The sequence below is a fragment of the Molothrus ater genome, chromosome 7 (genome assembly GCF_012460135.2).
Source record: "Molothrus ater isolate BHLD 08-10-18 breed brown headed cowbird chromosome 7, BPBGC_Mater_1.1, whole genome shotgun sequence".
In the NCBI taxonomy this organism is placed as follows: Eukaryota; Metazoa; Chordata; class Aves; order Passeriformes; family Icteridae; genus Molothrus; species Molothrus ater.
Genome location: NC_050484.2, coordinates 1,967,648 through 1,990,294, shown reverse-complemented (window position 1 = coordinate 1,990,294; position 22,647 = coordinate 1,967,648). Strand labels below are relative to the sequence as shown.

Genomic DNA, 22,647 nt, shown 5'->3' with positions numbered 1-22,647 from the left:
CCTGTTGATAGTTTGTTCTCTTCTTGGCACACTGCAGTTTTTAATTTCTTGGGTGAAAAAATCAGCCATCCTTTCAAGACTTCAAGGTGCTGCTTCTGCTTCCTGCTGTGTTTTTTCAGGACTGAGAGAACTGTGTGCACAGCATATCCCAAACTGCTGGAGAAACCCCCGTGCCCTGTTCTGCTGCCTGGTTTTTGGAAGGACAGGGGAAAGCAGGAGCAGCTGGTCCCTGAGTGATCCCCCTCTGGTGGGACAAAGCTCTGCTGGTGGCTCTCACTTCTTTGGCTTCTTTACTCAAAGCCTGTGGGTACTGTGAAGTCTCCCTTTCACAGGCAGAGCTTCCCAAGCAAAGCTGAAACCCTGAAGCAGGACTAGGAAGATGTTGTTTTAACCAGCTGTGTCCCATTTTCTTACTTTTTTTCCACCTTTCCTAAAGTTTGTGCTGCCCATCTCCCTACTCATGGTAATTCCACATCCTCTGCCCTGGGAGCTGCCTCTTTTGCAGTCAGTTCTCAATTCCTTATCCTCTTTTTACCTTTCCTGCTGGGTTTTGGTGGCTAACACTGATCAATGGATTTTATTGATGGTGGACAAGACAGATGGAGTGTGCATAGCGGGAGTATTCTAGGAAATAAAATTGCTAAAAGCAGAGGAGATGCTTCTGATCTGTAACAGTCTGGTACAAGCACATTGGTGTCTTGTGCTGAGAATGTCAAAAGGTGATGAAATAGAAAATATTTTGGATCTCAGCCATTCATTATAAATGGCAGATGAATTTGTTTTGAGGCAAAGTTATTCCAGACTGTGCCTGTGGCACTTGGGGACGTGGTTTAGTGGTGGAGTTGGCAGTGTTAGGGGAATGGTTGGGCTTGGTCTTATAGGTTTTTTTCCAGCTTCAATGATTCCATGATTTGGTAGGAGACCAGTGACTGGCAGGGTGGCAGGTCTGGGGTAGGAGGTCTGGAAAAGTGGCTTGGGGATTGCTGCCATTTCTTGAACTCAGCCTTTCCTCTTGGTGCCCGTTATTTTCCATGTTTAAAATGTTAAAGACACATCAGAAGGGGAAATTTGGGCACGGGTGTTCTGTGGCACTGAAGGGCATTTAGGGCTGAGGAAGCCAAAGTTTGTGGTACCTTCACGAGCCAAGGAATTCAAACACAAATGAGGAGGATCATTGTTATCCAGAGCTGGTCATCCTCATCCAAGAGCCTGTTTCTGCTCTCATATGGTCTCATAGGATGGGAGTGCTGGCAAATCACAGAATCATGGGATGGTTTTGGTTGGGAGGGACCTTAAAACTCTTCCAGGTCCACCATCTTCCACTATCCCAGGTGGCTTCAAGCCCCAAAGTCCAACCTGGCCTTGGACACTTCCAAGGATCCAGGGGCAGCCACAGTTCTCAGGGCCTGCCCACCCTGCCAGGGAACAAACAATTCCTAATTCCCAATATCCCATCCATCCCTGTCTCTGGCAGTGGGAGCCATTCCATGTCCTCTCCCTCCAAGCCTTGTTAAAATCCAGAGCTTTGGGGTTTGTGCCTGTGTTGTAAGTGGTGGATGTGTTAGGAAAAGCGTGCCTGCCTCCCTCTGGGGGCTGGATGGGAGAGGAAGATCTGCTCCAGGCTGGGCTTCCCACAGCCTGGGAACACACTGAGGCTCTGTGTGGAGCTGAGACAGCTGGGTGGAAGGGATCCACATAAATCAAGGATACCAGGAGAACAAGCACGGCATCTGCAGCACAAAGGGAAGGCAGAAGCATGAGGCTGGATATGTGGTGGGACACTTTTGGAAGTGCCTGGCTTTCCTTCCTTCAGTTGGAAATCCAGCTGCTGGGCTGCATTTTTTTTTCCTGCTGCATTCTTCATTTGGAGCATTGTTTGTGCTACCCTTGAACAGTGACTGCCGAAGCTTCTTCACTTGTGTGGGCAGCCCTGGAAGTCTGTTTTCCATCTTTCAGAAGATTCCAGCTAGTTAGAGTTCCTTTGTCAATCAATTTTCTCTTGTTTACCAGGGTATTAGGAAGCTGGAATAGAAGCAGTGTGTGTTTTGCCTTAGGAAACATCAGCAGCCCAGTCACCATTCCAGAAATTCCTCTCAACTCTTTTTTTTTTTTTTTCCCTGTCTGTAGCAAAGCTCACAAGGATTGTGAACGCTGTAAATGTAAATTTGAAAAGGTCAAACCTCATGTATGCTGGAGACAGGAGTAGAGGACGACAGCGATGCAGGGGTACAGTGAATTTCAAACTGTGGCTTGAGAACAAGATGTTCAAAAAAACCTGTCCAAGGACATGCCTTGGGTATCGAGGAGGAGTTTGAGGGAAAGCAGTCAGGATTTATTTGTGTTACTCGGTGGCTTCTTAACATGCAGCAGAGAGGGATCAAACCACAGGGTGAGGCTGGAGATCAGGAAAAGGTTCTTTCCCCAGAGGGTGCTGGCACTGCCCAGGCTCCCCAGGGAATGGGCACAGCCCTGGGGCTGACAGAGCTCTTAGGGGTGCACAGGGTGGGACTGTTGGGGGGTCTGTGCAGGACTAGGGGTGGACTCCATGGTCCTTGTGGGTTCCTTTCAGGATGTCCTCTGGCTCTTTGAAAGGCTTTGGATTGGAGAGTCCTTGTGTAGAGCTGCAGCTCTGCCTTGATGCATTTCCAATACCAGGAGTGAATACCCCTAGCCAGCGCCGAGGGAATCTTATCTGCATTGACAAATGTCAAGTGTTTTCAGCTGCTCCTTTGCTCGTGGTGCACAAAGGATGAACAATTCCTGCTGGCTGGGTGTTGGTTGGGGGGGGGGGGGGTGAGGGGATTGAAATGTGGGCCAGGATTGATTTTTTTTGGGGAGGCCATTGATTGGCACTGCTGGCTTGATGGGAATGTCAGCACGGCAGTGCCTGCGGCCAGCAAAAGGCAGGGGATGGATTCTCCATCAGTGGCTGGAGGAAGGCAACCCAGAAGAAGCTGTTGGTGTAAAACACTGGAGGATGCAGCCAAAACTAATGGAGGTATTTGCTATTTAGCAAATTTGTAGTCACTGTGGTTTCTTATTTTAAACAACATCAAGATAGGACAATATGTTCAGGCTCACAATGTGCACTGGTTCTATGGAATGAGAAAACTGAGCCTCCTTTTCTCCAGGTCCAGCACATTTGGGTTTATTATGTGGAGCCCATATTCCCTGTTTGCTGATCATATTTTCAATGTTTTTCCCCTCCCATGATAAGCAGGGACCTCTTGGCTACAGAAGCTCTAAAGGAATTCTGATGGATTTCTGGGAGGTGCCAGCTGAATTTTGGCTGGGGCACACAGAGGGCTATGGAAAGCATGGCTTTAAGGTGAGAAATGGGAGATAAATAAAACTAGATTAAGAAAAAAAGCCCTGAAAACAAAACCCAAAATCATCCCTTTTTTGCCTGACTACTTCTGACTAAATGGTGCCTTAAGGAGTAACTGAAGTAGTAAACCCAAGTGTCTTAATTTAGACTTTTCTACTTGCAGTGATGAAGCAAAACCCAACATAATGACACAAAAATGAGTTCAAATGAACTGGAGCAACCTGGGCTAGTGGAAGGTGTCCCTGCCCATGGCAGGGAGGTTGGAACTGGATGAGCTTTCATGTCCCTCCCAGCCCAAACCACCTACTCACAATTACATCTGGAGACCTCTGCTGAGTACTTTTTAGAGCATCTATTTCCTTTTGTAACACACAAAAAGTATTTCATCATGCTGATTGTTCACTCAGAGGGATCCTCAGGGACTCAGAGGTCCCCTGGGTGTTGCAGCTCCTGAGGTTCCTGATTCCCTGTGAAGGCTGTCTCCAGACAGACCTGGAGCGATCCACTTGTGGAAGTGAAGCTCATGAGGTGGTTTGGTGCTGTTCAGCCCCCTGTGAAGGCTGCACCTTGGGGTTAAAAGTTCTGTGCCCTAAAGGAACAGACAACAATACTCATTAAAATGCCTTTTAGTTTGTTTTCTCCTCTTTGTCACATTATTTTGAACATCAGGTCCAGCACTGAGGCCGCACTCAGGGATGATGTTTAGCAGTGGTACTGAGTTGGTGGTTGGACTCAATGATCTTGGAGGATCTTTCCAACCTTTTCTGCAATTCCATGATTTTGGGTTGGCCTTGTGTTAAGACAGACTTGCTTCTCCTTGGCTTGGAAACAGGAGTTGCTCCTCTACGCACCAGGAATTAGAAATATCCATTTTCAAAATGTGCCGTTCTTGTGTTACTGTGTTTAATGCAATTTAAAATGCTTTTACTAAAGCAAATCCATATTACTGGAATTATCTACTATTACTAGATTAGATCGCCATGGAATAATGATCCATTGTGGTAAGGAAAGCCCATTATGCATTGCAGGAGCATTTCAGCTGCTGTGAACCCCTTATGTGCCACAGAACCAGAATAAAGGGAATTTTTGAGTGCGAGGGAGTTGGGGATTGTGCCTTTCTGGTGGCAGTGGTGAGATTTTCCTCTGTTGGAGCTTTCTGCTGCTTTCCATCATCAGGCTGCATCAAAGGAGGTGCTGAGGGTGGGTGCTGGGAGCTGTCCTCTGGGTTGGGATTTGGTGGTCTCCATCCAGAGTTCTCTGTAGAAAGTGTCCAGCTTCTTCATGGCTCTAGTTTAAGGGTAGTAATTCCCACAGAAATACTTAGTTTGTGTATTTTACAGTAAAACAGTGCTTTTGATGAACGACTCCATGTTCTTATCTTTAGTTAAAAGTCACCCTTGGTGCTTGGAACTTTTGGGGGGTTTGTTTCTTTTGAGGGTGAAGAGCCAATGGTGAAGTTTGGATTATGGTTGCTCTGGAGATGACTGGTTTTAACTGCATGATCAGTTTAATTGCTGTTTGTGTACTTCCAGGATTGTTGAACTGATGATTTTGATTTTGACCAAGCCCTATCTCCAGTTTTGTTTTGAGCACCCTGAATTAGCATGTTGGGACAGGATTTTGATTTCTGGGTGCCAATAGTTTTTGGTCCAAACTTTGTGCACAAACTTACTCAATTTTAATGTGTACCTGCTTGAAATATGAGCAAAGCAAGGAGAAAACTTGTCCTCCTCCCTTTTTGAGAGTGAGAGTGGCACTCAAACATGTCATTATTGTCTCTAGCAGGCGTGGGGTGACTTGCAGTTAGGGCTGCTCTAAGCACGGTCATGTGGTATTTTCGAGGGTCCCCCGTGGTTGGAAGGAATGAATTTGACTCTATATTCTTAGAAGACTAATTTATTGTTTTATGATATTATATTATATTATATTAAAGGATGCTGTACTAAAACTATACTAAAGAATAGAGAAAGGATACTTAGAGAAGGCTATAAAGAATGATAATGAATCTCGAGACTCTCTCCAGAGTCTGACACAGCTTGACTGTGATTGGTCATTAAGTTAAAACAATTCACATGAAACCTATCAAACAACCACCTGCTGGATAAACAATCTCCAAACCACATTCCAAAGCAGCAAAACACAGGAGAAGCAAATGAGATTATATTGTTTTCCTTTTTCTCTGAGGCTTCTCAGCTTCCCAGGAGAAGAAATCCTGGGCAATGAGGATTTTTCAGAAAATATGATGGTGACATGGTCAGCTGGTCTTTGATCCATAAAAGGTTGGACCAAAAGGATTTTTCTCTGATGAGCCACAGATGTTCTGCTGTTACAGGCTTGGATGTGATATTGTGTGTGAAGATGAGTTTTCCATCGTGAAAGATGGTGGGTGTAGCAGAAAGGGTGATGGAGCACTGGGAAAGGTTGGGGCTGAAAGCCTTGGGAGCCTGACAGCCATTGCTCCATCAAACCCAAGGCCTGATCTGTTTGCTGACCATCCTGTTTCCATGTCTCCATATTTATTTTCCTCAATGAAAAATCCCCCCCTTTTTTCCCCTCTGCTCTTTCCAATTCCACCATGTGCTCAGGCAGCTCCCAAGGCCAGAAGGCATCTGCTTAGTCCTGAAATCCTGCATGGTTCCTGTTGCCAGCAGTGTCCAGGGAGGCCTCCAAGCCTCAGTTTCCTTTGCCTCAGTTCTCCCTGCAGTCTCTGCTGCATCCAGGAATTTTTCCTGGGTTAGCATGAGTGTAGTGGGTTGTTGAATAAGTGTCCTCATGTCCCTTTTCTGCACTGGAAAGGATCAGAACCTTTGGATGCAGCCTGCATTTGAAATAGTTCATAGAATCACAGAATCTCCAGAGGTGGAAGGGACCCACAAGGATCACAAAGCCCAACCCCACAGATACCAGCAATCCCACTCTGGGCATCCCTGGGAATGGTGTCCAAACACTCCTGGAGCTCTGTCAGCCTCAGGGCTGTGCCCATTCCCTGGGGAGCCTGGGCAGTGCCAGCACCCTCTGGGGGAAGAACCTTTTCCTGAGGTCCATCCTAAGCCTCCCCAGCATCATCCCTTGTGTGGAACCAGCCTTATTTAACTCGTGTGCTAGCCAGGCATGGGACTGAAGGGCAATCCATGCTCTTTGCTTCCCATCACATACAGTTTGTTCCCTTCTGGAAGGAGGGAAGCCTTTTCTTCCCATGGCATCTCATTAGCTTGAACATCATGTCCTGTGAGCGTGTGGGCAGGAGCTGGAGCCTCATTTGAAGCTGTGGAAGAGCCAGGCTATCTTTCAGCTGGATTTCTTCCTGACAGTTTATTCATCCAGAGAGAAGGGAAAATTAAGCAGGCTACTGAACCTTCTCTCCTGCCTTGAAAATGTGCTTCGCCTCTCTCCCACTGCTGACAATTGCAGATAATTTCAAGGTGTTTTTCCCTACCCCCCCTTCCCTTGCTTCATTCTTGTATCAGCAATCAGTTGTGAAAAACCTGCTGGAACATTTGGATCAGAGGGGCATTCTGTCTGTGGATCTGTGGCTCTGCAGTGGGGATCTGTGTGTGCTGAATAGTGGGTGATTGGGGAGTGGCTGAGTGCCAGCAGCACCTCTCCTGCTGAATGCTGAGGGAATCCTGGGGAGTTGGCTTTTTTTACTGTGCTGAAGTTCACAGGACCTGTCTCAGCAGATTAAACACCTCACTTTGATAGTGCTGATCTCCTGGAGAAACATTTAACTGGGAGGGTGGAATCCTGCCTTTATCCTGTTCGCCTCCCAAGAAGGACGGAAAATTTTATCCGCTTTTGTTAAAAGGCTGCATTACGAGTTAAAACCAAAAGATCCCAGCACCACACAGGGAACAGGAACATTTTGCAGAATGGCTCTGGAAAGAGCCTGTTGGTTGAACATAATATTCCAGAGTGAAGTTAAATGCTTGGACTATGCTAATTTCTTGAGGACAGTCACCTTTTCAGATGGATTGCACCCTGCAGATGGTGGCAGATTGTGCCCTCCTCCACTCCTGCCAGGAGCGTGTGCTCACTGACAGAATCAAAGCAGCAAAAGGATGAAGCTCTCCAGAAGAGTTGATGAATCTCTTGCCTTTAAAATTGAAGTGCTTTGTGCCAGGGAAAATATCTATGAATATATTTATAGTCATGAACAGCGGAGTCTGGGCTCCTTCGTTGCAAGTGGGAAAATTGCTGTTCCACCAAGTCTGTGAAAGTGGAATCTACTTTTAGATGCTTTGAAATGGGAGTCTGTTTTTTTTTTAATCTGGGTTTTAAAAATATCTGAAGTCCAAATTTTAGAAATCTGTACATAATTGACATGAAGATGATATATACAGACAATCTAAGCTGGCAGGTGTTATGGAATCACAGAATCCAGAGGGGTGTGGGTGGCAAGGGACCTTAGAGCTTATCAGTGCCACCCCCTGCCATGGGCAGGGACACCTCCCACTGTCCCAGGTGGCTCTAAGCCCCAATGTCCAACCTGGCCTTGGGCACTGCCAGGGATCCAGGGGCAGCCACAGCTGCTCTGGGCACCCTGTGCCAGGGCCTGCCCACCCTGCCAGGGAACAATTCCTAATTCCCAATATCCCATCCATCCCTGCCCTCTGGCAGTGGGAGCCATTCTCTGTGTCCTGTCCCTCCATGCCTTGTCCCCAGTCCCTCTGCAGCTCTCCTGGAGCCCCTTTAGGCCCTGGAAGTGGCTCTGAGCTCTCCCTGGAGCCTTCTCTTCCTCAGCTCTCCCAGCCTAGCTCCAGAGCAGAGGGGCTCCAGCCCTTGTGATAAGGAAATGATGTCAGGAACAGGTAGATGGGGATGTTTTTCCTGCTGCCTGGTGTGATCCTGGTGGTTCTCTATGGGACAGGGCTGGGATAAGGGGGATGTGATGTGCTGATCCTGCAGGCAGCACCTCACCTGGGACTGATGTGACATCGGGACACGGTGGGTCCTGCACATCCCACCTGGAGTCTCGCAGTGCCTTGGGGAGCCCTGAGCTGTGTGTTGGGGTTTGCCCTGCACTGGGCAGGGGGAGCTGTCACCGTGCACAGGAGAGAGCCTGAAATAGAGCTGGCTCTGGGACACAGCCCCATCCATGCCTGGGAATGGCAGCGGGGGCGGTGCCTGCCGGGGAAAGCGGAGCTCAGCCTTTGCTGGCCCAGCAGAGCGGCCGGGGCTGGAGCGGAGCCGGCAGGGCTGGAGCGCGGCTCTGTCCCTCGGGAATGGTCCGGACTCTGCGCTGCCCCCGCAGCGCTGCCGGACGCTGTGTGCCAGGTGCGTGGGGGCATTGCCTGGGTTCCCCTCCCTCCTGAGCCATCCTCGGTGCCCAGGGTGCCGCCGGTGATCTCTGGGTGTTGTTACCTTTAGGGCTGTGGAAGAAAAAGCTCGGATTTTTCGGATTTGTGTTTGGTTGAGTCCTGTTCATCGTCCCAGGGCTGCTTAGAGGAGATAGCCAGGATAGTTAGGAGTGCAGGGTTTAATGAGGGTGAGGTTATGGAGAGTAGTGGATTGAGGGAGTTTTATGGCAGTGGATAGGAGGAGGCTAATCCACTAATTTTACCTGGCTTTCCGTAGTTGCTTCCTATGGGCCAAACGAGCCGATTTCAAAACCAGCTACGGTAAAATGGAATGCAAACCAGCATTAAATACGTGGGGGTTTTTTCACTTGGAAGAAAAAATAGGCCCAAAAAATGTTGCGTACATTCTCTTCCTTTAAGGTGTTTTATTTTTCCTTCCCTGCATTCTTTGTTGGGGGGCAGTGGGAAGGCTGGCTGGGGGGGGGGTTCTGGCTTTCCTTGCCCGAGGGGAAGAGAAGCAAATCTCCTGGAATGGGCAGCTCCTCCTTCTTGCTGTAATGATGCCAGGGAGCCTTAACCTCTTTGATGGGTTACTTCGAGCCTCTGCTCACTTGCATTTGCATGTCAAGGATTATTTTATTCCCCTGCATTTCCAAAGTGACACATCTCCTCAGTTTTGTGAGGATGAAGTCATCGGAGTCTGCTGAGGAGGCTGAAGATTGTCATGTTTAGGAGGAGTTGCTTTATCCTCCCACTGCAAAGAATTAAGGAAAATAATGGCATAGGAAGTGGAACACAATGCTTCCAGGGTTTAGCATTTGAGAAGTGGTGTCTTGTCATTTGGATATCAGTCTGTCAACGCCTTGAGGACCACAGCTTCCTGTTTAAACACTTCTTAGGTATTTTGGCTTCTAGGATAACTTCCTGGTAATAAATTAAATGTTGCTTTTTGTGTTAACAGCTGCTGAGCATTAGAGTCCCAGGAGAGTTTGGGCTGGAAGGGACCTTCAAGACCATGCATTTCCAAGCCTCTGCCATGGCCAGGGTGCTACTGACTGGGTCAGGTTGCTCAGAGCTCCATCCAGCCTGGCCTTGAACTTTTTTATTTTTCCTTTTATGCTTTTACATTGATGCTAACCAAACTGTGACCTGTTGGATTTATCTTTGCAAGGTCCAGGGTAAGAGAGTAGTACCAAACTCTTGTAAATGTTGTGCCTGGATATCTTCAGGTTCTTGTGAGGTATTTGTGTGGATTCTAATGGAAAAGAAAGCTTCAACTCCATCCTGGTTCTCTTTAGTGAGGTGCTGGGTGCTGGGGTGGGCTCCTGGCTTTGGTGAACCCCCCCACTGACATCTGGGCTCTGAAATGTCCCTGGAGCAGTCAGGATTGTCAAGAGCATGAGGGAGGTTTGCTATTCCACATGTACCAGCCTCTTCCAGAACTGAGGAAGCCACCAGCCTGACCTACTTCCTACTCCATCCAAAGCAAGGAGTCAGAATGAAGGCAGATTAAATATATATGCACACCAGACCATCCTGGTGATGGTGATGCATGATGTCACCCACTGGCTAGGCAAGGTGGCTCACTTCAGTAATAATCCTAATAATGAAAGAATTACCCCATATGAACGGGATTGGATTAACTTTCATCCGAAGGGGTGTTTTGATAGCTCAGACAGATCCGTCCCTTTTTCACTTGTCTCCCCTCCTCCTGTCCCCCGTTCTGCCCCTGTGTGGCTGCAGTGGTTTTGATTTCACCATCCACCTTTAAAGCAGGAGTAAATAGTGCTTAAAGCCTGGCTTTGCTGTTTGGACTTCCAGGGGCTGGGTTTTTACAGCACTCACAGTCGGTTCCAGCTGAAGCCATAATTGGTATTTCGGCCTGAGAGCTGCTGTAAATCTCCGAGAAGGGAAGAGAAGGATGCTCTCATTTTGTTAGGCTGCCTCTCTTTCGGATGCAGAGTGCATCTTCCAGCTCTCTGGGCTAATTAAAATGCCATTACAGTACATGTGGTGCTACAATACAGTCTAGGGAGACTTCCAAAAATAGATCCTTGAGTGCAGACAAATTAGAGAGGAAATATGCACTGAGCATTTTCTCATAGGTTTAAAGAGAAATAATCCATTTGCTGTCCTAATTGCTTTCTTGTAAATGTTGAAAGATTTTTTTTTCCCCCCTCTGTAAATTTTGAGTGAGCAGACAAATAAATAACGCATCCATGATAATTAGTGTTCTCATTACTAATATTGTAACTTGTCACACACGCTTGATATGCAAGTCAGGATGTTCCAGTGGCCTGTGCTGAACGGTCAGGGGTGGAGATTTTGTATTCCTCAGCCAGCCTGTTTTAGCTGCCTGGTATCCCAAGGCTCCAAGGGCAGTGCATGATCTGGTTTTTAAATTCAGCCAAACACTCGAGCAGAGCCACCCACGGACCCTCCCCAGATCCTGCCAGGAAGTAAGGCAGAGAAATCCTGTTTGCACATTGTCCTTCCCCCCAGCCCAGCTCGGGTACAACATGCAGGGTGCTTTTTATAGCATGCTGTACTGTGGGTACTGAGAGCAAGGGGAAAGAAACCCCACGTTCCTGTGCCTGGAAGAGATTCATGGAATTGCTGTGGGCTGACACGTGTAATGGAGACAGCACAGAGCTGCTGGGCACTGCCAGGACCAGCCAGGAGCTCCTGTGTGCTGCAGCCTGGGCCTCTCTGCCAGCAGCCTGATGGAAAGGGATGAGGCTTGTGCTGGCTTGTAGAATCCCAGAATGATTTGGGGCCTCAAAGCTCATCCCGTTCCACCCCCTGCCACTGTCCCAGGTGGCTCCAAGCCCCATCCAGCCTGGCCTTGGGGCAGCCACAGCTTCTCTGTACACCCTGTGCCAGGGCCTGCCCACCCTCTGAGCAAATTCCCTGCCTGCTCAGAAGCCCCTGGTTGCTGTTCAGTGAGGTGCTGTCCAGAATATTTAGGAGCAAAGGAAACAGAAGTTGGTTGAGTGGTCTCAAACTCACAGAAAACTGCCCATCTTGAAAAAAATCTCTGGGCCACTCTGTTGTCTTCCCTCCATGGAGAACAGGCTGATGCTGGTAAAACTAAGTTCTGCAGTCCCTCTGTCTCATTTTAAAAAAATCTTCTCTCTGAGGTTCCTCCTTGGTTGCCCACAATTCATCTTCAGGTGTTGAAGCTAAAGCTGTGGCCACCGAGGGATCACCTTCCACGTGCCCCTGCTGGCACATCCAGGAGGGAACTGGGATCCTCTGCATCCTCACTGAATGCAGAGTGCTTGGTTTTGGAAAATCCTTTGGCTTTTCCTTCTCCTGCCCTTGCTTGGCCAGGTGTTCCCCATTTGTACTTGTACTTTTTCCTATCATTATCACAGCAGGGAGGTTTTACTCCTTTGTCACTGCATCCCCCATCCTTTTTTTTTTTTAGTTTTAATTCTGCATTTCAAGCTTCAAAGGGACAAATCTGAGTCAGTAATGCTGATTTTCTCTGCCTCTTGCTCCTGCCTTTCTCCCTGTCTCTCCTAAAGTTTTACTTCTACACCTCTGTAGAACTTCTCCTCTACTCTGGGTGTCCTTTAAAGATAATTTTTAGTTGCTCATTGCTATGCTCCAGGAATTCAGGTAGGCCAGGGTGATTTGCATCAGGTTGAAAGATCTGAATAAATGGAAAACTATTTAAATAACCTCTTCGTTCCCAGTTCTGCCCTGCATTTTTAAGCTCATCAGAGTTAATTATAGTCAGGCTGCTTGCAGTTTTCTTTAAGACCTCATTGAATGTTTCATCCTTCCATTTCTCTTCATTTCTTGTCTTTTTTAAGTGGAGAGGTTGGATTTCCTGGTCTTCATCTGGTTTGGTTTTGCTCTGGATGGACTTGATGATCTCAGAAGTCTTTTCCAGTCTTGACAATTCTCTGGTTCTGCTGCTTCATCTTTTCTGAGGGTTTTTATCTGTAATGTTTCTGATTTATTCTGGACTGAACTTATAAATGTTTTGTCCTTTGTTTTGCTATTTTCAACTTCTTTAAAAGCTGCAAACTCAGCTACTTCCAAACCTGTCCTGGCTATATTTTCTGAATAACTTTAAACAACTCTTTGGAACAGATTAAGATAAAAACCAAAGTGTTCAAGTTTCCATCAATGAATTATGGCTTCATCTTGTTAATTAATGACTAGAAATGCCCATCTGGAAGCGAAGCTACACAAAATGTTCCCTGACTCGAGCCATGAATCAGCCAGGCTGGTGTCTGCTTCCCTCCAGGCTCCGTGGACAGAGCACTTTGTCGCAGAGTTTTGGGGAAATCATCAGACTGATTCACAGACAACCAATTGGAGAGGATGTTTCCTTGCCAAATCTGTTTAGTAGCTCAGGACCAATTTGGCCAGCAGAGAGCTGGGGAATATTTTGTAGCTTGTCTGGGCTGTCTCAGTACTCAAACCAGGGCTTGTGAGGAGAGTCAAACCCTGACTGCATGGCTTGACCTCTTTGCAGTGCTCCAGCAGCTCCATGTGCTGAGGGAGGACTCCAGAGATTTAGAGCTTTATTTATTTATTTTTTAAAAATTTTATGGAGCTTTATTTGCACAGCAAAGACAGAACCTTGGTCTTGGATAGCTTGGTTTGGCTTCAAGTGTTTCAGGTGTCAGTGCTTTAAAAGATGTTCCTGAATGTTCTGCTGCGATTAATCTAATCCTCATTTTGAAACAAAGATTGCAAAGCATTGGTTTGTGGGTATCATATATTTTTAATGAGTGGAAAAATGAATGCACTTTATTTCTTACAATTAAACAAGTCTTAAAAATCCCCCAAATTGACCTGGATTTGTTTCACAGAGCACCTGGGTGCTGCTACAGGGCTCTGTTTTGTCCATGGGTTCTTCTCCTATGAAGGAACATCTTTATCTGAAACTGCCCAGCAGAGAAGCTGAGAATACTCTGCTCCCCAGGAAAACTGGGAATTTTCCTGGGCTGTGCTCTCCACTGACTCTGGAGTGCCTGATGGCTTGATCATATTTTAAATAGTAATGTTTTGCTCTTCCCCTTCTGTCTGGGTATGGTCACTGGAGGTGAACCCAGGCAAGACATGGAGAAGTCCCCCAGCTGTGCTTTCTCTCCAGAAAAACAGAGAAAGCAGGGAGAAGAAAACAAATATTAACATTTTTCTAACACTGTCCTTTGCCTGAGTGAGATGGGGTGGCTTCTTTGATGTCTCCAGACAGGGTTTGGCTTGATCCTATCAGAGCTGCAGCACAGAAAGGGGTTGGAGGGGAAAAGTGAGACAGACTGGCAAAGATGGAACAAATAGGTTTGAGATAAATTTTCTGTATCCCAGGGTTCGTAATTACACTGAAAACATAATTTAGCATTTTTTGCTTTGGCTTTTCTGGGAGGGGAATGGGTGACTAGAAACTCAGGTGTGGCAGTCTCCAACACTGGTTAACTCTACCTGGATGCAAGATACAATCTTGGAAATATTTTAAATAGGGAACTGCTTCAGCAAGATGGATTTGTGCATCTCATTTACAAAGTATGTTTTTAATGCCTTTCTGAAATCTAAACTTATGCAAAATGGGGCTTGTTATGCATGTCTCTGCATTTTAATCTCCTGCAGTGATTTGTCAGTTTTCCTTAACATCTCCCTGGCATATTCCAGCCATTCCTCAACTTTGCTCCGTGGGGCTGAGTGTCTGTCTTAGCTCAGTTCCCCCAGCAAGGAAGGAGTCACAGTTTTCTCTGGTAAGGTCTGTGAGCTGACATGCCTATTTCCTCAGCCTGGGATCAGCACCAGTTGTGGACTTAAAGACCAGGAAGCCCTGAGTGTAATTTGGGATAGAGTCTTCTTTATTTTCTGCTTTAGCTGTCCTGGGAATGTTCTCATTTCCATTGATTTGTGCTCCTTGTGTTTCTGCTCTGCATCGATAATTGGTTGCTGATTTTTTTTTTTTTCCTGCTTGGAATGGCTAAAAATAGCTCAGCTACCCAAAGTGTTGATGTGATTTTATTTTCTTTTTCCCTCCTCTTTCCAGATGGGCTTTCTGGCAGAGACCAGCCAGTGGAGCTGTTGAATCCACCTCGAGTGAACCACATGCCCAGCTCTGGTAAGGAAAAAACCTCCTATTAAAGCTCATTCCTGTTCTGGGGGGTGCAGGAAAAGGCTCTGCAGCTCTGCCTTGTGAGTAGGAGAGCAGAATGCAAATGCAGAGTGCTGGAACAGAGTCTGTTAGGACTTGCACACCTCTGCTTTCCCAGGCTGGGAGAGTGGGATTTGGGAATGGAGCACAGCAGCCCTGGGAGTCTTGCAGGGGGCTGAGGGGAGCCCAGCCTGGTGGGAGATGCTTGGTTTGCCTTAGAAGGCAGAGGACAGGAGAACAAGCAGCATCTGAAGGAGTCCCTTCCCAGCCCAGAAGGAGCTTTTGGAGCTGCTGCTCTCATTAGGGAGAAGGAACAGGGAGCCAAGGCCGGGCTGATCAAAGTGTGCCACGCTGGGCTCTGGGCTGTTTGCTGTTCTGCCTCTCCTAATGATCCTGCCACGGCCTCTCGTGGGGCTTGTCCTCCTCCTCCTCATCCTGGCTGCTCCTTGCCCAGCTGGGAGAGCTCTTAGAGCTCAGGGCTGCAGCTCCACAAGTGATGGAAACCAAAGTTCTGCTCCCAGTACATGGAATTCTGGGGGAAACGATCTGCTGCTGGCTTTTATGTTTCCCCCTTCTCTCTCCCTGGTACAAGCAGATATTCTTACCAGGGGTGATAGGATATAGCAAACATTATCTACTCTTGCAGGGAGCAGCTCAGATCTTCCAAACCCCCAACTTTCCCTTCTCTGTTGCCTTCCAAAATGCCCTCAGGCCCTTTTCTGTTAAGGATGAGATCCTGCAGAAGATCTGAGCACTTCTGGTAATGCCAGTTGGAAAGATGTAAACGAAGTTTATTCAAAACAACTTTGGTACACTGGGAGGGGGAGAACAAAAGTGGGCTGTGACCTAACCTAGATTTTTGTGGACTTGAATGCCTGTTTGGAGAAGGAAACCTTCAAGGAGGTACAGTTGTTGCATTGGGGGGAGAAAGGAAGAGATGGTTGTTTACCAGGCACGGGCATTTGGCTTTGGATCCTGAGAAATCCCTTTCTCCCCTCTGTGTGCTCCCAAACGTGTCTGTCAGGTAAGGGAGGTTCTATTTTCCTAACCCTCAGAGGGATTCTCATTTTAAAGTCACTGTGCTAGCACAGGTCAACTTTCAGGTTTTACTGTGCACCTCAGTCGTGAGCCAGGCTGGGTTTTGTGGCTCTGTGGATCATGGGCCAGCATTGTGGAGGGGATGGGTTTGAATCTTCTATCCCTTTATTTTGGGGTTGATTTTGTTTGCTGGTTAAGTTTAATGTTTCCTTTTGAGGTATTTCAGGCCAAAGGCTGGTGCTGGTTGAGGGCTTGGGGAACTTGATGGTAGAGTCTGTTCTGGCTGCTTTTCCCCAGGTGAAATGAGGCTGTTTGATGGAGCCAAGCAGGATTTAGGGAATTCTTGCTGTTTGGACTCCATTTTGAGTGTTTTTAATAACTCACCTCTGTGCTTTTGGGAGAACAATGAGACAGAGATCCCTGGGGAGCTGTGCTGGTGTGAAGTGGGTGGGATGAGAGATGGGCAGCGCCTCTTTGGCAAATGGTTCTCCCAGTAATTGAGCTGTGGGAATGGAATTCAGGCTGGGAGAGCTGGGGGTGCTCACCTGGAGAGGAGAAGGCTCCAAGGAGAGGTCAGAGTCCCTAAAGGGGCTCCAGGAGAGCTGGAGAGGGACTGGGGACAAGGGATGGAGGGACAGGACACAGGGAATGGCTCCCACTGCCAGAGGACAGGGCTGGATGGGATATTGGGAATTAGGAGTTGTTCCCTGGCAGGGTGGGGAGGGGCTGGGATGGAATTCCCAGAGCAGCTGTGGCTGCCCCTGGATCCCTGGCAGTGCCCAAGGCCAGGCTGGACACTGGGGTTGGAGCAGCCTGAGACAGTGGAGGTGTCCCTGCCATGGCAGGGGTGGAATGGGATGACCTTGAAGATCCCTTCCCAGTGAACCCATTCTGGGATTGCCATAGCTGGCTTTTATCATTCTTGTCTTCAGGAGTTTGCTGCAGATCTTTCTGAGAGAAGAGAGGAGAAGTAGCAGCAAGCATTGCTCTGGAAAAACAAGTTGTGTGTGGGATTGTCGGGTGGTGTTCCAAGGCTCAGGCATGACTGAAATCATGGTGTTAAAAACAGCATAAGGAAAAAAAAAATGCTTGATTGTGTCTTGGGATATTTTGTTTCAAACATTCTCCTGCCCTGCTCAGGGTAAGGTTGAATAAACTTGAGTGGTCGATGAGCTTTTATGCTGCATTTCTATTTCAGATAAAATCACTGCGGTGTGCTCATAGGAAACCAAAATGTTTTTCTCTTCACCACGAACCAAGTGAAGGAGAGGTTTGACCCTTGTTAGTTGTTTTTCTCTGATGTGAAATGGTGAGAAAGTTCTAAAAATCCTCCCTGAAATGCAGAGCATTTCAACTGCAAACCAAGAAATACTTACAGCAATTTTATGAAATGGTTTTTAGGAGTGAATTTGCTTGAATAGAACTGAGTTCAGTCATCAGCAGTGAACATTATTTCTATCTTCTTTTCTATATAAATGAAGGATTAATTGGAGGAAGGGAAACATTTTCCCTTTTCACAGACATATCACCTGTAATTGGTGCTCTGAATTTCTGAGGTGCTCACAGAGATGCAAGGAGACCAAGCCTACCCCCTGCTCTGGAGTGCAAAAATTATCCTTGGAGAGCTCTGCCTGTTCTCCTTGGGCTCCTGAGGAATAAATTAACTTTATTGAGCAACCTTGCTTCCCTTAATTCTTTATTTTTTTTTTTTTTTTTTTTAATAATCAGAGCCTGGTGAGGCGCTGGTACAGATTTCCCAGGGAAGCTGTGGCAGCCTCTGGATCACTGGAAGTGTCCAAGGCCAGGTTGGATGAGGCTTGGAGCACCCTGGGAGAGTGGAAGGTGTCCCTGCCTTTGGAAAGGAGCTGGAAAGGGATGAGGTCCCTTCCAACACAGAGCATTAAGTGGGAGATTTCAGCTCCCTGCTGCTTTTTCTCCATGCTAGATCTGGTTATTCACTCTCGCTTCCACAGTCATTCACAAAAATAATAATGTTGATGTATGTAGGAATAAATGGTTTGTATGAGCCTCTGGACTAATATTGTCCCTTGGTTTTGCAGTCAGAGGTTAATCCCTGTCTGTGAGGGAATAATGTGAGGTTTTGTCGTGCCCCAGAAGTAGCTACCCCTCAGAAAGGCTTTCCTTTAGTCTTAAAAATATCCTGATATATAATATGGATCTGTACATGAAGCCCAGGATGGGGGAGAAACCCATCCAAACCCCCCAAATTCTCATCAAAAGTGAGCTCTGGGAAAAATAATTTTGATGTTACAACATACACTGAGCATCTTCAACCCTGTCCTCTTGTGAGGTTATGGCAAAGCTGCTGCTCCTGTGGCCAGCCTTGGTGTGACAGTTTTGACACCATTTAGATGCTCTGGTAGAAGATAAGATTCCCAGAGCAGCTGTGGCTGCCCCTGGAGCCCTGGAAGTGTCCAAGGCCAGGGACAGTGGGAGGTGTCCCTGCCCATGGCAGGGGATGGCTTTGAGTCCCTTCCCACCCAGACCATTCCATGATTCCAAAGTAGCAGAGAAACTGCAGCTTAAAGCCTTGAGAGTTAAAATCAGCTCAAGGTTATATTTCCTGCAGTACTTATGATTTATTAGTATTTGTCTTTAATTTCCAGCCCTGAGCTAAATGGACAAACCATGGCCCATGCAGTGACAATCTAAGGAATGTTTCACCTGCTGGAGGAAAGCTCCAGAGCCATTCCCCAGCAAGGAGAGCCCTGACAGCCCTTCAGCCAGCTCCCCCATTTCCACAGAGGATTTGCTGAATTGTTGTGCTGCTGTGAGAAGCCCTTTGCAGTCAGTAAATTTGGGGTTATTTCTGCAGGAGAGGGGAGGGAACTGCCACATCTAGAGCAGAGGAGCAGGGAAGTTCAAGCTTCAGAACCTCTTTTCTGGACTAATGGTGTCCCCAGACTCACGTTCTGTTGGTCATGGGATGATTTAATGTCCTTCTAACTCTGCTTTAGCACTCTGTGCATGTGCAGGGCTGTATGGAAGAGGGATAAGTTTTTTGGCCACCTCTGTCTCAGCTTCAGCATCCATATTCCACATGGAATTAAACCCCTCCTCTAGCCAAGCTGGGAATCAGAGAAACCACAGACTTGTTTGGGTTGGAAAGCACCTTAAAACCCATCTTGTCCCATGGGCAAGGACACCTTCCACTATCCCAGGTTGCTCCTAGCCCTGTCCAACCTGGACTTGGGAACTTCCAGGGATGGGCAGTCCTGAACTGACCTGATGCTGGAGCCCAGAATGTGAATATCCTGATCCCTGTGGGTTGGAAAGAGCAGGAGCCCACAGCTCCTCATCTCTGCTTTGTTGTCTCTTGTCTCAGAAAATGTATTTATCTGTCATGATTTATCTGTCTCCTTTCTTACCCATGGGGAAATGGTTATCAATTGGAAGAGCTGGCATGAATTATAAATGATTATCCCTCTTTTAACAGCTGAAAGCAGCACTTAAATGTGAAGCTCTTGAATACAGCACTGGTTTCCTGGATGAAAGGCAGGAAAGTTTGCTCTGCTGCAAGCCCCAACTTGCTGGTTTTCTTTCTTCTGCCCTCACCTTGCTTGGTTCATTAATTCACAGCGATCGGCTCTGGAATTCACTGGATTCCCTTAGTCCTGACTCTTCTCCAAGTGTTACTTTCAAAAATAAGAATTCTTACCCATTCCCTACCACAGGAAAGGTTGTTTTGTGCTTTTGAGTTATATAAAAGCAGGTGATGAAGGGAAGAGCCTTTGAATGCTAGAACCTTGTGAAGAAAGCTTAGGGAAGGAGGAGATAAGCAGGCGTGGAGGGGCTCCTTGAATGGTTATTCAGGAGTTTGTTCTCATTGCCTCTGGCTTTGCTGAAAATAACAGTACTGTGTGGTGAATGAAAAGTGATAAATGTTTCATGGAAATAGATCATGGATTGAGGCCTTCCTTGGGGAAAAAATTCCATGTGCCTCAGAGGGCATCTTGGAGGCTGTGTGTGTTTGCAGCCTGGGTGCTTTACCTGGCTTTGCAGCCTCAGAGAGGTAATTGGGGTTAAATCTCTGTTGTTTTGCTTTGATTTCATTCTCAGTCCCTTCACTTTTTGGAGGTGAGGCTCATCCTGGGCCTGCAGAGGAGCTGTGCTCAGTTCCTCTTTTCCATCAGCTTCCCCACACAGATGGTGCCAGCACTGGCTGCAGGATGAGGATGGACAGCCCCATTATTCCCAGGGGCTGGCTTTCCTTTTGCTGCCTGCCCTTTTCATGGCTGTGCCCTGCACTGCACAGCTCCCCAGGGAGCTTTCTGCCAAAATTAACTGGGCTAGTTTATTGCTGGAGGGGAAAGAGCAGCCACCTGCGCTCCCAGGATTTTAGGAATTCCTCTTCTAGCATGACACGCGTTTATCACGATCCTGGAGGCTCTTCCCCAGTGGATATTGATTTTCAGGGCTATATTTGGCTCTGCTTTTTCTTCAGGCAGTGGAGGGAATATCAGGTGAATGTTTTGTGCAGCGATGCCTAAAATACAGCAGCAGTCTCCAGATACTTCCCTGGGGAATTGCTGATGGTTCATTAAAGAGACCTTTCCTTGTTGCCCAGGGAAGCTGTGGATTCTCCATCCCTGGAAGTGTCCAAGGCCAGGTTGGAGGGGGCTTGGAGCAGCCTGGGATAGTGGAAGGTGTCCCTGCCATGGCAGGGGGCAGAATGGGATGGGCTTTAAGGTCCCTTCCAACCCAAACCATTCCATGGTTCTGTGATTAAATATCTCCTCCTTTGGCTTAACTAATATCTTGTGATCTAAACCACTTAATCATCACTACTTTTCCATCTGTTTCTCATTCATGGAATTGTGTCATATCAGATGATTCATTCATATTTGATTAGAGATTTCATTATAAGCTGGCCTGAAGTTTTTTATGATCTAATGAAAGGCTTTGGAATCACTGATTTGGAACTGCAGTTGTAATATGCAGAATAAATCTACTGCACGTTTTGATGATATTTTTCCTGGGTACTTTTTAAAGCTCTGACAGTTCTTGCCAGTGAATTGTGTACATTGAATTTTTGAAAAAAGTTTCTGATGAAATGCAATGATCTTTTCCATTGGAGAGAAGAACTCCCAGTTACTATAGGACTTCTCCAAGTTGCACTGAATAACCAGTGAAATTTAATTAAAACTTGCCTTTTTTGATCCATATATAATCCTGCTTGTAGGCAGTCACACCTAATGATGTTAATGAAGCTCTTGAAGATCCTGAGGTGTCCTGCTTAAGTGACATATGGGAAGCTTTTTATTTTCACTGAGGACAGTCACCTGCTGCCTGTGTGCAAATTGTTCCTCAGATGAAGTAAATTGCTACAATTTTTTTTTTCAAAAAACAGAGGTTGCAATAATGTATATTTTAAAATATTGATGGGGCAGAGTTGGAGGTGTTTGAGGTGTTGGAGGCCAGGGAGTGGTGGGACTGGGATGACACAGATCCGGCCAGGCACAGGTAGCGGTTTGTCTGTCCCTCCCTTTCTGAGCCCCTCCTGTGACAAGCAGAGGGGATTTCTGTTTGTTCCCTGCTGGCAGGAGGGGCTGGGAGGGGCCCTGGGGCTCAGCAGCAGCTTTGGGAAGGTGTTTGTGACGCACTGAGGGGCAAAGGGAGGGCAGCCAGCTCCTGCCCGTGCCCAGCAGGCAGTCCTGGGAGCTGCTGTGCCTGTCACTTAGGGGCACCTGCCTTGGGGTGCCATTAGGGTGCATCTGAGGGGTATTGCTGGTAAAACTCAGCTCAGAGAGTGGCAGGAGTTCCCTTACACACTGGGCTGGTTCCCTTCACCAAGGTGGCTGGCTGAGCCCTGAGCTCCAGCAGCACCTTGAGTGGGTCCCTGCAGGACTCAGGAGTCACAGCATCCAGCAGCACTCTGAGTGGATCCCTGCAGGATTCAGGAATCCCAGCATCCAGCAGCACTCTGAGTGGATGGATCCCTGCAGGACTCAGGAATCCCAGCATCCAGCAGCACTCTGAGTGGATGGATCCCTGCAGGACTCAGGAATCCCAGCATCCAGCAGCACTCTGAGTGGATGGATCCCTGCAGGATTCAGGAATCCCAGCATCCAGCAGCACTCTGAGTGGATGGATCCCTGCAGGATTCAGGAATCAAAGCATCCAGCAGCACTCTGAGTGGATGGATCCCTGCAGGATTCAGGAATCCCAGCATCCAGCAGCACTCTGAGTGGATGGATCCCTGCAGGATTCAGGAATCCCAGCATCCAGCAGCACTGTGAGTGGATGGAGCCCTGCAGGACTCAGGAATCCCAGCATCCAGCAGCACTCTGAGTGGATGGATCCCTGCAGGATTCAAGAGTCACAGCATCCAGCAGCACTCTGAGTGGATGGATCCCTGCAGGATTCAAGAGTCACAGCATCCAGCAGCACTCTGAGTGGATGGAGCCCTGCAGGACTCAGGAATCCCAGCATCCAGCAGCACTCTGAGTGGATGGATCCCTGCAGGATTCAGGAATCCCAGCATCCAGCAGCACTCTGAGTGGATGGATCCCTGCAGGATTCAGGAGTCACAGCATCCAGCAGCACTCTGAGTGGATCCCTGCAGGATTCAGGAATCCCAGCATCCAGCAGCACTCTGAGTGGATGGATCCCTGCAGGATTCAGGAGTCACAGCATCCAGCAGCACTCTGAGTGGATGGATCCCTGCAGGATTCAGGAATCCCAGCATCCAGCAGCACTCTGAGTGGATGGATCCCTGCAGGATTCAGGAGTCACAGCATCCAGCAGCACTCTGAGTGGATGGATCCCTGCAGGACTCAGGAATCCCAGCATCCAGCAGCACTCTGAGTGGATCCCTGCAGGACTCAGGAATC

General features: G+C 47.6%; 1 protein-coding gene across 1 annotated transcript in view; it reads left to right on the top strand.

Moving 5' to 3' along the window:
* The window catches only part of HDAC4 (histone deacetylase 4), a 182,783-nt gene that overhangs the window by 56,864 nt on the left and 103,272 nt on the right, over positions 1–22,647 (top strand). The window contains exon 3 of the mRNA XM_036386565.2: positions 14,651–14,722. Coding sequence (XP_036242458.1) covers positions 14,651–14,722 — 72 coding nt within the window. The remainder of the gene's footprint in view (positions 1–14,650; positions 14,723–22,647) is intronic.